This window comes from Marmota flaviventris, chromosome 6 (genome assembly GCF_047511675.1).
Source record: "Marmota flaviventris isolate mMarFla1 chromosome 6, mMarFla1.hap1, whole genome shotgun sequence".
Taxonomy (NCBI): Eukaryota; Metazoa; Chordata; class Mammalia; order Rodentia; family Sciuridae; genus Marmota; species Marmota flaviventris.
This window is the reverse complement of record NC_092503.1, coordinates 28,229,718-28,246,311: the sequence shown is the minus strand read 5'-3', so window position 1 is coordinate 28,246,311 and position 16,594 is coordinate 28,229,718. Positions and strand designations below refer to the sequence as shown.

Below are 16,594 nucleotides of genomic sequence, written 5' to 3'. Positions count from 1 at the left end.
CTGAGCTACATCCCAGCCTTTTATTTTGAGGCAGGGTCTTACTAAGTTGCTGAGGCTGCCCTTGAACTTGCAGTCCTCCTGCCTCAGCCTCCTGAGTCATTGGGACTATAGGCATGTGTCACTGTGCCTGGCAATAAGCATGCTTTTTAATGAGATAATAAGGCATAACTTCAAAAAAGGGTAACAGATAAGAAATATTTATAAATTAGAGAAATTCAAACTCAAAATAACTTCTATTCTTACTGAAAGACCCTAAGCTTCTCACTACCCAAATGTGGGTTTTGTTAAACAAAACAAAAAATTTTTTATACCCTAGAAAGCCCTTCTAGGCATCTCTGATAAGGTAGGCCAGGAACTCATTTACAGGTTTTTTTTTTTTGAAAAGCAGGCAGAGAAGCAAAACTCTCAAATTCAGTGCTCTCCCTCTGCTTCTCCTAGCACAGCTTAATGTTCAGCTTTCTTGTCCTGCACCAGGATTCAAGGAGCAGTTTCCTGGCCACAGATGTAAACTGGTTATTGAACGTTCCTTTACCCTGGTGTCTTAATTCCAATTCTTTTTTTCTTTGTACTGGGGATTGAACCCGAAACACTTTGCTGCTGAGCTATATCCCCAGCTCTTTTTAGTTTTAATTTTGAGACGGGGGCTTACTAGATAATTTCTAACATATCTAAAGAAAAAAAGCACAGAAGTAACCTCAGGAAGGACACCCAGGAAGGGGGAGAACTGCAGACACAACATAGCAGCTGCACAGTAAGGAGCTGGGGACTTCATTCTAATCACTCTTCTACAGTAATTAGCCTGTGGGACATTAAGTCAGGCTCTCAACCCCTGAGAGAATATTACCCCAACTTCTGCACATGATCTAGGCACAGATGATCTAGGTAATATGGTTTCTAAGATATTATCTTAAGACTATCCAATTAGTTACTATCATACAGAATCCATAAGATATCATCTTATTTCTAATCAAGAAAGACAATTCAACATTGTCATTCCACAGAGATGTGGACAGGACATTGACCAGTTTACTACCTGTCTCAATCCTCACTTTAATTTTGCAAGTAAGTCAGGCTTAAGATAAAAGTACTATAAAATCCTGATTGTGGGACTGGGGATGTGGCTCAGTGATTAAGCACTCCTGGGTTCAATCCCTGGCACCAAAAAAGTATGAAGTTAAACAGCTCATAATGTGACCCATTCCAAAGGTGAATAGACAAGTACAAGAATAGCATTCAGTGTTCTATTTTACATTACATTAAGGGAACAAGTTTGAAAATAAAGGATATTTGTGAAAGACATTTTATTTATTTATTTAGTTAGTTAGTTGGTTAGCAGTACTGGGGACTGAACCCAGGGGCTTTTTACCACTGAACTACATCCTCAGTCCTTTCTATTTTTTATTTTGAGATAGGATGTTGCCAAGTTGCTGAGGCTGGCCTTGCTCTCCTGCCTCAGCTTCCCAAATTACTGGGGTTACAGACATGTGCCACCATGCCCAGCTAAGAAAATTTAATTAACACTTTAACACAAAAGGCCCCTAATTTGACTGTATGTCTAATATTGGTTTATACAAATTGTTTTTTTTTTTTTTTTTTAAAGGAAAGGTTTTGGTTAGAAAGGAAAGAATAGGAAGTTGTTCCAACATTTATCACTTTATGAGATTAATTATGAAGTAACATCAACACTCATAATATTATACATTACAATAATACCATAACAACTTTTATACAATACAAAATATATGAATACACATACACACATACAGAACATGCACACGTTACATTTTTTAAAGATTATAAACACTGAAACTTTCCCAGTTTCTTCATAAAGTACTTGAGGTAACCATAATTTGTAATTTTTAACAATTATGTGCTTTTATACTGCACAGTAATTCTTTGGTTTTATTTAAAATCATTTTAGCCACATAAAACAAGTAGCTTATCTTAAAAGCTTATTGTTCCTTCCATGATGTATGAAAAATAAAACTTTTACTTTATAAATAATTCAACATTCATGTACTGTAAATCCATAGGATGAATAAAACTTAAAACCAAGATGTTAACTGAAGGATTATATGATTACTGAACTTTTCAGGAGGCTGTAATGATGATGATATTGTTGATTTTGGGTCAAATCCCCAGGAGTAAATGAATGAGTACCAAAAACCAATCACACACATAAGAAAGGCATGCTTGGTTAAGTGGGAAATAAATAGCAAAATGAAATCTACCAATGTGAATCATTTAAAGTTTCCTTTGGAAAGTCAGAGCCTGGAATTCCCAAGGTACAGATGAAAAGCCATAGACAATATGATTGAAGTAAAAGAAATGTTCATAACAAAGACCATTTGCATTTTGGTGGATAAGTGGGTGATTTCTGGAGCTGTAAACTCATCTACTAAAAAGTTGAGAGCAGCACCGATTTCATCACTGCTAAATGCAATCATTCAGCCACGTTCTAAAATGAGAAAGTTCTTGTCGCAAGGAAAATTCTGTTCAGCCGTTTATTGCTTTTTTACTCTGAAGTTTTTTTCTTCCTATTTAAGAAACGTAGGGAAAGCAACTTCAGATGCTTATTTTCATCTGTAAACATCCAGAAAAAAAAGCATTAAGTAAATAACATAACACTTTTTTTGTTTTCCTTTTGACTGTACCTCTATCTGGAGAATTTAGTAAAGTTGCAGATGAGGAGGAGAGCCGCTTGCTAATGACGGGATCAACATGTTTCGAAAGATTCATGGTGGAAACTGACCTCCTGTCTGGATCTAAAACAAATGGAGATAGTGCTAATTGACAGCCAGCATGCAGGATTGCAATTTTCCTAGCTCACTGAAGGAAGGAGAAACTAGCATTGAATGCTTTCAGCTCTATTTCTAGATCTTTCATAATAGCACAGTTTTCTAAGTGGACAAGCTAAAGGTAACTTAAAGGCTAGAAATAAAATTCATTTTTTTTTTCTTACAGAATAAATATTCAGTGCACCAGTTTGAAACTCAAGGATACTGTTATAACAAGTGAATGAAGACAAAAGGAGGGCCAATAAAGGGCTATGAAAATAACAGACTATGAAGCAAAAAGAGGACCATAAAGTGAATGGCTTAATCATTTCTGAAGGTAGGAACGATGGGGTGGTGATGGTGCTGGTAAAATATACTGCAAACACTGGGGAAAAACACAGCAGATTCTGTTTAGCTGTTGATGCTTTTTCAAAAAAACAAACAAACAAACAAAACAAAACAAAACAAAACAAAAAAAAAACCAGCCAGGCATTACAGTTCATTAAAGAAGAATGGTTTTAAGAACAAGAAAGACAAAGAAATGCTCTTGGTGTGGAAAGGATGGCCATACATCCTTTCTTTCATAAAGGTCTACGAATAACCACACTTTAGTGCCCCATGAGCTTAGTGTGGCCTACAAATGGATAATCAGGGCAAAAACTTGCCCAACAAAATCAACAGCAATGTAATTAAAATAAGAATTCTTTGTAAGCTGATAAGTATTATTGTTCATCCTGCAAATAATTTAAAAATAATTCTTACAGTTCAAGTCAAAAGGGAAGTAGCTACATAAAAGACAAAAATCAGCTCTGTTAAACTGCTGCTGGTACAGTGGAACCAAGTTGTAATCATGCTTGTCAGCACAAGTTATATTCCCCAAATAATATTACCTATAATAAAAGTCTAAAAATCTCATCATAAATGTGTCCAGGAGGAAAGTGGATGTTCTGATCTAAAATAATTTAAGTTAAAGAAGTTTTGTTGTGTTTTATTTTCTATTGTTGGAAACTAAAACTAAAGCAGACCCTTCAAAACTCAGTTCCCATTGGTCTAATGAACTGCGGCAGTAACACTGTGCAAAAAACTTCCCCCCAAGGAATAAGTTTTTGACTATTATGGATGATGTACTGGTGATAAGCAAGTCTTCCATTAGCATCTCATATTTCTTTTCTTGGTAAAGGGAATTGAACCTAGAGGTGTTCTACCACTGAGCCACATCCTCAACCCTTTATTAATTCTGAGACAGGGTCTAAGTTGCATAGACCTTGCTAAGTTGCTGAGGCTGGTCTGGAACTTGTGATCCTCCTGCCTCAACCTCCTGAGCTGCTGGGATTATAGGCATGTGCCACCACACCTGGCTATGGATTTCTATTTTCAACTGGGATATATTCATATGGTTGAAATGATTTTATTAAAAAAAAGACATCAAACACCATTTCTGTGTCTTACATTTACACTTAACTGTAAATGTAAGTGGGGTTCTTGGGGCTGTCCCAACGATGACAACATTTAGGGAAAACATTAAAAGGAACATCCTCATGATGGGCACAAGGAAGGAGAATGAAAGTCACTTCCAGGTGATTCGATAGCAACATATTTTCTGGTACTGCTCTTTATACAATAAGCTTCAGTTGGAGGGAAATTATGTCATATGCATGCCTATCTTCAGGCAGATTCTCCATAGTGCATTAAAAAATTCACTTCTGTTTCAGAGTAAAAGGAAAAAATTAGCTAGACTAGATCTTCCTATCCCTCCAAAATGCTGTGAGTGGTAAAATATCTAATGGTTAAAATTACTGAACTATGCCATGAATGTATTTTCTGACTTGATATGTAAGACAACTTTTATTAATTTATTTTTCTCACTGAACAAAAAAATTCACAAAAGGATTTATAATGAATCAGTTTTCAAAAGTATAAAATTTTTAGACTGGTGCTAATAGATGTGCTAGCAGTTGTATAAGACACTAATTTTCATGCAGACAGGCTCTAGGATCTGTCTGTCGGTCAGTAAATACTGAGGAGGCGTCCTGCCTCAGGCATTGCCATAAAAGTGAAGTGTATTTGGAATGAGACCCAGCTGTTGCTCTCCAGATCAAGCTCTAGTCTCTAAGAACTTCAGCAAATTCCAATTATTTTTAGACAATCGTCTGTGTTCAAATAGAGCAGTAATTTGCTCTAATTCACAGCTCTTATAAAAATAGATTTTATCTAACAGTTCACAAATGCAGCACCAGTTTATTTTGTTCTGAGTGGCAGAAAAAAAGGTCATATTTTAACTTCTGAGTGTGGAAGCAAGAATTAAGGCTAAGAAGCTTTATTTTACCTCAAAAATGTTGGACAAATCTATTAACAGGGTGGATTTCTGTCAAACATGTGTAAAGCATGAAGCCAAGTTAAAAAACAAATAAGATTCTAAAAAATATGCCATGACAATTTTTTTCTGCATGGAATATATATGCAAAACTCTCCCTAGAATGAAACATCACATGTAAATGATCTCTATGGTCACAAATTTGATATGCGCTCCACCAAATACCACAGGGTGGTGAAGAACAAAGGGGGAGAAGTGCTTTTGAATTTGTTTCACTGTTATGGGACAGTAAACTATGGTGATGTTCATCAAAGGATTACAGAAGATACACAGAACATTTGGAATGAAACAGAAGAGAACAAACAAATAAAACTTCATAGTTACTTAGATAAAACTGCAAGTGGTTACAGTAGTAAGGAAAGAGGGTGTGGAGAGCTAAACTGGATGTACTTTGGTCCCAGATAATTTTTTGGCTAAATTCAAATTTTTTTCTTTTTTTAAAATTTTGGATTGTGCTGGGAATTTAACCCAGGACCTCGAGCATGCTAGTCAAGCCCACTACCACTGAGCTATATCTCCAGCCTTGAAAAAAACATTTTTAAAAGATTTTATCCAAAATGGTCATTTGAAGAGAAAGCAAACATGCCACATGTAATTATTTCAACACCTTTAAGTCACCTGAGTCATATTACCACACTTAAGAAATGCTGTGCCAATCCCAGATGAGGTCTATGCAGGAGGACAGCAAGCATGCATTATGACTACATAGTGATGGCTCAGCTATCAATGGACCGGCCCTAGGGCTGCGGTGCCAGCTACAGTCAGGCAGTCAGCAATCACAGGGATGTTTGTACCAGATTTTCTAGTACCACCCAAAGCTGTGAAGTGGTGGTCCAGGCCTGCTAAATCGAGAAAGGTGAATGATGACTCAACAAAACCACCTGGGGACAGAACGTTAAGACATGATTTTCAAAGTAAAATAAATAAATAAATAAATAAACAGACACAAATGAACAAGAACTGAAATACTATGTAAAATTCAAGGTGTGTTTAATTTACAGTACAAGCATAAAGCCTTTCACTAAGTCTAATTTTGGTATGATCTCATGTTCATTGAAGGAAGAAATAGCTTAGACATCTACTACTATTTCTAACTTTTCTTAAGACAGCTGCATACTTTCTGTCAAAGAATTAGTGTGGTGTACACTTTAGGGTCAGAATGCACAAACTCAGTGTCAATTTTGATCTGTATTACTATGATTCTTCTAGAGAAAAAGATAAAATGGGTTAACTTACTCCATAAAAGATATGCATTAACTTGCTCCATAATCCTTGTAACACTCATGCAAATAAATGACTAAAACAAAGTCGAGACTAGTTAGTTTTAGTAACGTTGAACAGATTCTTCTTTAAGGAATTTTGTAACACATGAGAAAAGTAGTTCATGTTAAGGGACAAGACCTTATCTTCTTACCTCCATCACCCTCTTATCCTCAAAGAGAGGAAGATTTAATGACAGTTTAATGATTTCAGAAGGATTTTTTGTTTTGCAAACAGATTTAGAAAAAAGAAGCATATGCACTTTTACCATCCAGGGAAAGAACAAAAAGGATGCTTTAAAGTGGCCTCTGGGTGTTTACCTGCACTGTGGATGCCAGAGCTCCCTTGGAGGGAGCCTCCCCACGACCACCTATTAGGCTTCTGCCTTGGCTTCTGGCTCCTTTCCATTGTACGTCGTACAACTGCTTCATGGCGTTCCTGAAATGGAACAGAGGAGCCAGCGGTTAGATTCAACCAGATTGTTTGAAATTTTTACAACTTAAGCAGAGTGGGGTGAGGGGTACTACCTAACCCTCCATGCCACCACTCCTAAGCTACTTGCTGATGTCTACACCTTGCCTGAAAGTAGGAATATCATAAAGCCCTTGGTATACAGCAGGAACTCAAATATCCTTGCTTCTTGGTGTGATGCTGTTCTCTACACACTCAGTCCTGGCAGTGTATGTCTGGGCTTTAAATGGATGCTTAAAAGATACACTAACACTTTTTTTTTTCCCGCCCCCCAGTGCAAGAGATCAAACCTAGGGCCCTGAATATGTTGAACAAGCACTGTATGACTCCACTTTATCCCCAGCCCCCTATGTTATCTCATTTTAAATTTTTGTACTAAACTGAACCCAGGGCCACTTTACTACTGAGCTACATCCCCAGCCCTTTAAAAAATCTTATTTTGAGACAAGTTCTCATTAAGTTGCCCAGGTAGGCCTTGAACTTGTGATCCTCCTGTCTTAGCTTCCCCAGTATCTGGAATTATAGGTGTACACCACTGTGCCTGGCTGGTACCATATTTTAAAAAAGGAGTTCCGAATATAAGGATGTACATAATCCTGAGTCCACAAATCAGTGAGCTATATAATCTGTGTGACTTCACCATTCTGAATCTCAATTTCCATTTGTGCAAAAACAGATATTAAGGTAAGGTTAAGTAATGATTAAATGAGACATCTATATGAAGATGGTTATAAATGGTAAGGCCCTACTGAAACCCAATTATTTGGAGTATTCTTAACACTTCAGGACAGATGAGATGAACTGAACATTAATAAATCAGAGGTGGAGACCAGAGAAATGGGGCTTTTCAAGTTCCCATGGCAATAATAACCGCCCATTCTCCACCTGCTTCCCACACTCCACCCTCCCTAGCACCTTGGCCACAGGTACCGCTGATTACTTGGAAACCACTGCATCCCAGCACCTGATTGTAAAGCTCCACAGAAGTGCACAGCATCTTGCAAACAGGAACCTCCCATATCCTTCCCGGAGGGGCGCTCACCTTGTCCTCCTCCAGCCTCTGCCTCCGCTTCTCCTCCACCGCAGCCCTCCTGCGCTCCTCCTTCAGCCGCTGCTCCTCCAGCTTCTTCTTCCGCTCTTCCAAGTGCTTTTCATAGTGCTGTCTGGCTCGCTCTTCTTTTTCTAACCAGATGATTTCTCGTGCGGCTACATGGGGCAAAACGGAGATCCAACACAGGCAGGTTTAAACAGCGAATTGTAAGGCTGAGCGGTCTACATTTAACAAACATGGGTCTTGCACTGACCAAGTCTAGCCTTGCTTTCCTCAGATTCCCAAGAAGAGCACACTACAAGTGCCCTTAGTTTTCAGGATAATTTAATATGCCAACAAGGAGGTCAGAGAAGATGCATTGAATTCTACCCTGTGGGAACCCACATGCTCTGGGTTTAATCTTTAAATTGACAGAATGCCCTCAAAATCAATAGTACAATCTGTCCATTTTCTTAAAAAATGTGATATCATCTAGTCTAGGACTACATTTCTTTCAACATAGCTTTGGTATCCTGGAAGAATTAAAAGGATGTGGGAGAAAATACTTAAATAAAAAAGGATATATTAAGTGCCTCAAAGGTTTATCACACTGTCAGCAATGCCACCTGAGGCACCAGGTAGGCAGCTGACCTGGTGTCTGAGGAGCTCATGATGTACTTACATAACACCTAAGCCTATCCACAGCCAGGTGAAAAGTACTATTCAAAAAACACTGTTCAGGTATGGAGTGGCAGCACAACCCTGTAATCCCTGCCACTTTGGAGGCTGAGGCAGGAGGATCACAAGTTCAAGGTAAGCCTCAGCAATACAAGCAAGACCCTGTCTTAAAATCAAATGAAAATGAAAAGGCTTGGGATGGTAGCTTAGTGGCATAGCACTTGCCTAGCTTGCTCAAGGCCCTGGGTTTCATCCCAGATACCATGAACAAAATAAAAACACTGTTCAACAATGGGGCCATGCATGGTGACACGTGCCTGTAATCCCAGTGACTTGGAAGGCTGAGGCAGGAGGATCACAGATTCAAGGTCAACCTCAGAAATTTAGTGAGACCCTGGCTCAAAATAAAATATAAATAAAAAGGGCTGGGGATAGAGCTCAGCAGTAAAAGCATCCCTGGGGTAAATCCCAGGAAGGAAGGAAGGAAGGAAGGAAGGAAGACTGTAGGCAAAAGTGTCCATACAAAATTTAGAGCATAAATCTTATGGCATATAAATAAAAAATGTTGCTTTTTAAAAGACAAAATAGAAATTCAGAATATTTCTGATAGCACATTTCTGATAGCATTAACTCCTTCCAAAGTTAATCATTTGAGGACACAAATCTACTAAAAAAGATCTGAAGTAACTTCAGCAGAAAGAAAAGGCAACAAATCTGAGGTGAATTGTCCTTCTAACATTCTGCTGGTACATGGGGAGAGCTGGGACTGGCACATGAGAGGCCTGGTTTTCCAAACAGCCAAGTGATGGACAGATGTGTCCATTTAGATTTCAGTCTTCTCTTGCTTTGGATGAGGTAACTCATCTTCTAAGTTCCTCCCAATTTATTTTGTGTGTTGGGGGGCAGGTACTGGGGATTGAATTCAGGGGTACTCAACCACTGAGCCACATCCCCAGCCCTATTTTTGTATTTTATTTAGAGACAGGGTGTCACTGAGTTGCTTAGCACCTTGCTTCTGCTGAGGCTGGCTTTGAACTAGTGATCCTCCTGCCTCAGCCTTCCAAGCCACTGGTATTACAGGTTTGTGCCTCCTCTCCTGGCTGTTCCTCCCAATTTTAAAGTCCATTATTCTGAAGAAATTCCCAGGCTCAAGTTTAAAATTTACTTCAAGAAAAAACATAGTTAAGGGTTGAGTGCAATATTTACTAAATGCCTGAATAAACAAAAGACACTGAGAACACACCTTAAAAGTTGACCGACAGGGAACATAATTCTGAGATGCACTTACTTTGATCACACATACTCATGCACAAAATACCTTCTGGATTTTCTACATGGGATTACCTTAACAGCAGGCTTTTAATGATGCTACACATTTAAATTCATGTAAAATGGTAGATGTGCAGCAATAGATCTTGTTAAAGCTTAAACGGTACAGAATAGTAAAAGATAAAAACGATTGTCTTCCTCCCACCCCAGACTCTCTTATATTCCATTTCCATCTTTTGAGAAATGTACCCCACACATATTGAACCACAGTATACCTACTATATGCTTTTGCTGTCTTCACTTAACATCTCTTAGAGATCTTTTCATAGCAACACATGAAAACATGAATCTAACAATACCTTTTAATGGCTACATACTGTTTCACTGTTTGTGCACCTAATTTTATATAAACCGTTAACTGTTGATTGATAGTAAAATGCTAAAAACAATTTAGTAACCTAATTCAAATTTTGAATAACACATTATCCTAAATCTCTGTGTAAATATGTGGGTGTGTCCATGAACAAGTAGAACTCCTGAGTCAGAGGTAATATACAGTAAAAATTTTGATAGATACAGGGCTGGGGTAGAGTACTAGCCTAGGTAAGTTGCTGAGTTGCTGAGGTCGTCCTTGAATTTGCAATTCTCTTGACTTAGCATCCCAAGTCAATAAGGATTATGAATGTGCATCACCATGTCTATCTCAGAGTATAAATCTTTTTTTTATGCTTATGGTGGGAATATAAATTGGTATGACCTCCACCGAGACAAAATGGTAATAGTTATCATAGTTTTATTTTGTGCAGTGCTGGGGGTTGAATCCTCATACACGCTAGGCAAGCACTCTACCACTGAGCTACTTTCCCAGCCAGTATGGTCACAGGTAAGTTACTTAACCTCCCTGGGATCAGTTCTGTCAGGGTAAGTTATGGATAAAAACAGGACCTTCCTCAGATTCACTGTGAGGATCAATAGAATAATTACACTTAAAGTATTAGAATAGTTCTCTACTTACTAGTCATTTAGTGAAGTTTAACATAACTGTCATCATTATAATCATTATTTTGACTCAGAAAATTAAAGATAGTTCTTAAGGCTGTACTATAAAACACAACCGAACTAGACATCATTATAGCAATAACTGGTTTTCCCCCAAATAACCTTTTCAAGGAAGAATATTTCCTTAGACAAACTTTTGTTCCACTTCTGTTTTCTACCAGGAAGTGGAGATCCTATTAGCTCTTTCTTTAAACAATTATCTGTAAACAGTCATACGGAGAATAGGCAAACAATGTTGAAATAGCAAATAGCACTTTCTTGTTATTTCTGAGCATGCTGGTAAGTGCTAGGATGAGTTGCTAAGTACAGATTATGTGATCTTTTAAAATGAAGGCTAACACATAAAAGGTTTCAATATTTTAATAAGAATTGAAAGTTAATTTATTCTATGAGTTGTAGTACTTTAAAATATTCTCTATAGATGATAGATTGTTCTAAAGTTGTATGTTTTTTCTTGCACATACCTTTTTTTTTTTTTTTTGGTGGTGGTACTTGTGATGCTCTACCATTAAGCTACACTCCCACCTCCTCCCTCCCCTTTTTTTGAGACAGGCTCTTGTTAATTGCTGAGGTCACTTTGAACTTGTGATGCTCCTGCCTCAACCTCAAAAAGTACTGGGATTACTGAAGAGCACCACTAGCCCAGCAAGTTTGTTTGTTTTCTCACTAAGAAATGAGAATTCCAGCTGGATGGTGGGGGTGGAAGTTAAAAAAAAAAAAGCCAGAAGAAATAAAACCAAGACTATCAAGACTGAGACTTTTTGATTGGGCTAAAACCAAAAGCACCCAGCTATGCCGTTGAAAAGAAACAAAGCTAAGACCTGGGGAGGCAGCTCAATGGTAGAGCTCTTGCCTAGTATCCAGAGGCCCTGATTTGATCCCCAGTACTGGAGGAAGGGGGAAACAAACAAGGTGTCAAATAAAGCATAAAAATAAAGATGGCACAAATAGCTATTAGACAAACAAAAATATAATAAATGTTTACTACCAGACAAAATGGAATTGAAATGCAAATGAGGAAAAAGATATAAAGAAATTAAGTAATGGTCCAAAAGAATCAGAGTTGGGATTTTAATTCAGCTCTGATACTAAAGCTTGTACTTGGTTACTATACAATACTACTTCTATATTTATTTCTGCTTGTCTCCAATTTCCACCTGAGTATTCAGTTAGATCCATCGCATAACCTTTAGTCATTATCTGCACATTCCTCCCTACCCCAAATTGGCAACTGATGTGTGTTCTGGTAACAGATTTCACAGGCCAAATGGCCTATAAAATTAGAAACGCCAAGGTCTTCCTCCCTTCCTCCCTCATGGATGCTCCACCCTAACTCAACACAAACAACAGAACTATCTGGTTATATCAGAACAATCTTTCACATGCAGTACAGCCTCTCCAGGCTTCTTGCTATGACTTCAAGCTCCCATTCTCTTCTTGCTTCTGACGTCTAACCCTTACCTCTTCAAATCTATCATATTCACTATTTCCAGAGACAGCTTCCCCCCAAACAAACCAGGACAGCTTGTTAGTTCCCCTGCCCAACTCTTTGGTTTGGCTTTAAAATCACTCTGAACCTTGACACGGGCTACCTCTGTCCAGAATACTTCCTTCCACCTGTAAACTTTATGATCCTCCAAATCCTTGTCAAACACCAGTTCCTCTGAACAGCTAAAGTGCTCCAACTGAACTGCTCTGTTCAGTTTTCCATCACTGTCCTTACACTGCAGAAGGTAACACCCTGTGTTTAACTACTGGAGCTCTTCCCCACATTCACAATGTCTAGTTAAGCAGACAGTAAAAGTATATTTCAATAAATGAACTAAAGATAAAGAGTTAAAGGACTCAAGGGCTTCCAAGCAAGGTGACTTCTATTGGCTTTAGTGATAATTCAAAGCCTTCTCAATCCATCATTTAAATTGTTCTTCCATTTGACTCACATTTGGATATTAAATGGGGAAGAACTGTCTGGTAGGAAGCGTGACATTGCTGGGTGTGGAAGGTACACACTGTAGTCCCAGCAGGAAGATGGCAAGTTTGAGGCCTGACTCAGCAACTTAGTGAGGCTGTCACAAAGAATAAAAAGGGCTGCAGATGTAGCTCAGTGGAAAAGTACTCCTGAGTTCAATTCCCAGTCCCACAAAAGGGAAAAAAAGTTAGGAAGAAAGGAAAGAAGGAAGGAAGGGAGGAAAGGAGGGAGGGAGGGGAAGGAAAAGGAAAAAGAAGCATGACCTTTTAGGATACCTATGAGACCATCCTCTGCCCTTACTGGGCCTTCCTACTTTGCTGGCCTACATGGGACTGAAGTGCTAGGACAGCAGTTCTCCTTGATACCTGGGCTGAATGACTATTGAGATAAGGAAGCAAAACAAAGAGATCAAAGTTTCCAGGATCCAAATACCCCTGAAGTGGGAGAAATATGGACATTAGCACATAAAATCTTTTTATTTTTACCCTAAAAGGCAAGGTACATTTGGAAGAAAAAGGCCTTCCAGGCATTCTCATCCTCAGGGCCAGGCTTAACAGAGTTTCACCTCCGATCAAGCAAGGAGTTTTGCTGGACAGACCAATGGCTGTCACTGGAACTCTTCTGCTACAGCCTCAAGCTAATCCATTCACCCTCCTCATAGGAGGTGGTGGTTCCCTTCATCTGGCTGTCTTGCTGAGCCTCTCCCAGAAGGCAAGAACATCCCTCCACCTGCCACTCCTGAGATCTGAAACCGAAGGCTTCCCGGTTCCATGTTTCTGAGTCAGGGCCAGGGAATCCTGTGACCTGCCATCCTCATCTCTGTCACCATCATCATGTTATCAGCTCTGACTGCATGCCGACACTAAGTGATTCACAGGTTTGTCTTTACAACCTCTCCATGAGCAGACACTGCTATTAAACTTACATCATGATGAGAAGTCTGAGAAACAGAGAAGTGAAGTAACCTGCCCGCTGATTCACAACAAGTAAAGTGGTGGAGCTGGAATTCAAACCCCGCACTGCCTGACTCAAGAAGCAAACAATGAGCCTTTGTGCTAAGGGGCCTGGGCTGGCATCTCCTGACCACTAACCTCCTCCTCCATCCCAGGAGAAGTCAGCCCATCCACATTTGAAGGTTCTGATCTTCCAAGAACACTCAGCCTCTCTTAACATCTGCTTATAATATCCCTCACTTTTTAGGTTTTAAAATCTTTTTATTTTTACCCTAAAAGGCAAGGTACATTTGGAAGAAAAAAAATAATGGCTTCTTAGTCACATGACTCATTTTACGTTATGGCCTCATTTTCTGCTTACCCAATCCATTGAACAACAAGCTATTCTTTCCGGGCCCCAGCCTGACTCATGATACAGCTGCTTTGGTATGTGCTAATGTCCATATTCCTCCCACTTAATGGGTATTTGGATCCTTAAGTTGTCTGTTACCTGCAGTCTGGCCTTGTGAGGTATTGTACACAAATTTAGTAAGTGCCAACTATAGAAGGTTTAGATGCCAAGACTGACCATGGTTGTGCCAAAGTTTATCCATTTAACATTTAGATGAGAAAGACTGCTTCCTTGATGCCCGTATATTTTTGTCTATAGTTTCTAAAGAGGAAAATCCCTTCTCAAAACAATGACCATCCTAATCAAATAATGTGAAGTATGCAATCGGGGGAGTTTCAGGCACAACTCTATTCTTTTATAGGTGTGTATTGCTGGGGATGGAACCCAGGGCCTGGTGCATGCCAGACAAGCACTCTAGCACTGAGCTGTACCCCAACGCAGTTAAAAACCCAGTCAGGACTACATACAGTGTTATTTATTATTTGTTCATTAACGCCAACTTGCCTATCAGCATTGTTGAGATGAATATTCTAAACCAGACTGAAATGATGGTTTATCTCTTGGCCATACTTATTAATAGCACTGTTCCGAGTTGACATAAAATTGAGATTAGGGAGAAAAAACATTACAAACAAAGCAACCATAGTGTAAAAACTATCACTGGATGGACAAAGGAAGTCTGAAGAAATTTCCTAGGAAAAAATACCTTGACTTTAATCTAAATGAAGTTTGTTCAAAGTTAAGATCCTTCTTACAGTTATCTTATTTGTTCAAAAATACTACAGTATGATAGATCTTGTATACAGGTTTGCACTTGGCTATGAAAGCCAATATAAATTAATTAAAGATTCATAAGCTCAATTTTCTTCAAGAACTATATTAATCAATCATTTATTCTGTGATTATTTTTCATGATTTTATAGAATACAGAAAACCCCCAAAAGTCCTAGTTGGGAATACAAGTCTAGTCACATAAAGACTTTGGTTTCAGAGGACTAGGGATATAGCTCCATTATAAAACACTCGCAGAGTCCTTGAGTTTGATTCCCAGCACTGAAAAAAAAACAGGGAAAAAATTTCAGTCTCAGAAAAAGACAAAATAATTAAATATTTACTGAGTGCCAAAAGTGTGTCAAGGCACTTAAACAAAAATTAAACATAATATTTCAAACACACTGAAAAGACACTCTGTGGATGGGAGATGAGGGAGGCAGTGGAGGCTGCGGCAACACCCAGGTGACAGGCTGGTGGCTGGGGTGCAGCGCTAGCAGCGCTGGTTGTGAGCAGGGGTTATATTCTGGATCTATTTTAAGGACAGTTGATGATAAATTAGTTATGGGATGCATAAGAAATAAATTTCAGCTAAAATGTTACACAATCTATGTTATTATCTTCCTCCCTCATTTAGAATATAATTTCCAGGAGGTTAAGAAATTTATCTTCTTCGCTTAATATCCCCAGCATCCAGGCTCAATACTACCCACATGTTAAGTACTAGTTGAAGGTGCAGATGAATTTAAAATAACACAAAGTAACTTCAGAAGGCGGGGGTTAGTCATGCTTTAAGCTAGCTATAGTAAAACACAACATTCTGCTGCATAAATGCTACACACTCTGATTCCTGTAACGGTTCCTGAAGAGAAATTAGCAAAAGGATCTATTACTCCTAATGGACTTGAAAGCAACTGGAAATAAATGCCGTTTAACTTTCTCAAAAATGTTGTCAGAAGCCACTTCAACACTCAGGTTTTTCCCTCTGAGTCAAGTGAGAATCCACAGGCAGCTGCCCATCTCCCTTCTAGAGGTTAAGAGTTACCCTTCCTCCGAAGTGAATAGGATGCAGTTCCAATCCTGAGCCTTCAGAAAGTCCATCGTTCATGTCTAAAGCAGAAAGATCTCCCTACTCGACGACAGCATCATGGCTTATTGAGGAATTTTCAGGTGGATCCTGATCCTATATATACTAAAAACATGCTTAAATAGCTAATGTGGCAGAAAGAAGAAAGGGTCTATCAACTACTCTATCTTCCTTAAGCGAAATCAGATTGTATTTTAAATTTAAAGGGCAATCTAATAAATACTTTATATTAGGACCTATGGCAGGCCCACACAACAAAAGGTATAAATACAAGCTGGGCGCAGTGGCACTTGCCTGAAATCCCAGCTACTCAGGAGGCTAAGGCAGGAGAGATCTCAAGTTTGAAGATAGTCTTGCTAAATTTAGCAAAACCCTGTCTCAAAAATAAGAAATGAAAAGGGTTGGTGATGTGGCTCAGTGATAGAGTGTGCTTGGAGTTCAATTCCCAGTACCACACACAAAAATACAATCTCTGTACTAATTTTCTACTAAAGGTGATAATGCA

General features: G+C 38.7%; 1 protein-coding gene across 1 annotated transcript in view; it reads right to left on the bottom strand.

The window, feature by feature from the left end:
* Positions 1 to 16,594, bottom strand: part of Map7 (microtubule associated protein 7) — a 177,689-nt gene that overhangs the window by 33,734 nt on the left and 127,361 nt on the right. The window contains exons 4-6 of the mRNA XM_027938534.3: positions 7,925 to 8,088; positions 6,732 to 6,849; positions 2,655 to 2,765 (exon numbers count right to left, since the gene is read on the bottom strand). Coding sequence (XP_027794335.2) covers positions 2,655 to 2,765; positions 6,732 to 6,849; positions 7,925 to 8,088 — 393 coding nt within the window. The remainder of the gene's footprint in view (positions 1 to 2,654; positions 2,766 to 6,731; positions 6,850 to 7,924; positions 8,089 to 16,594) is intronic.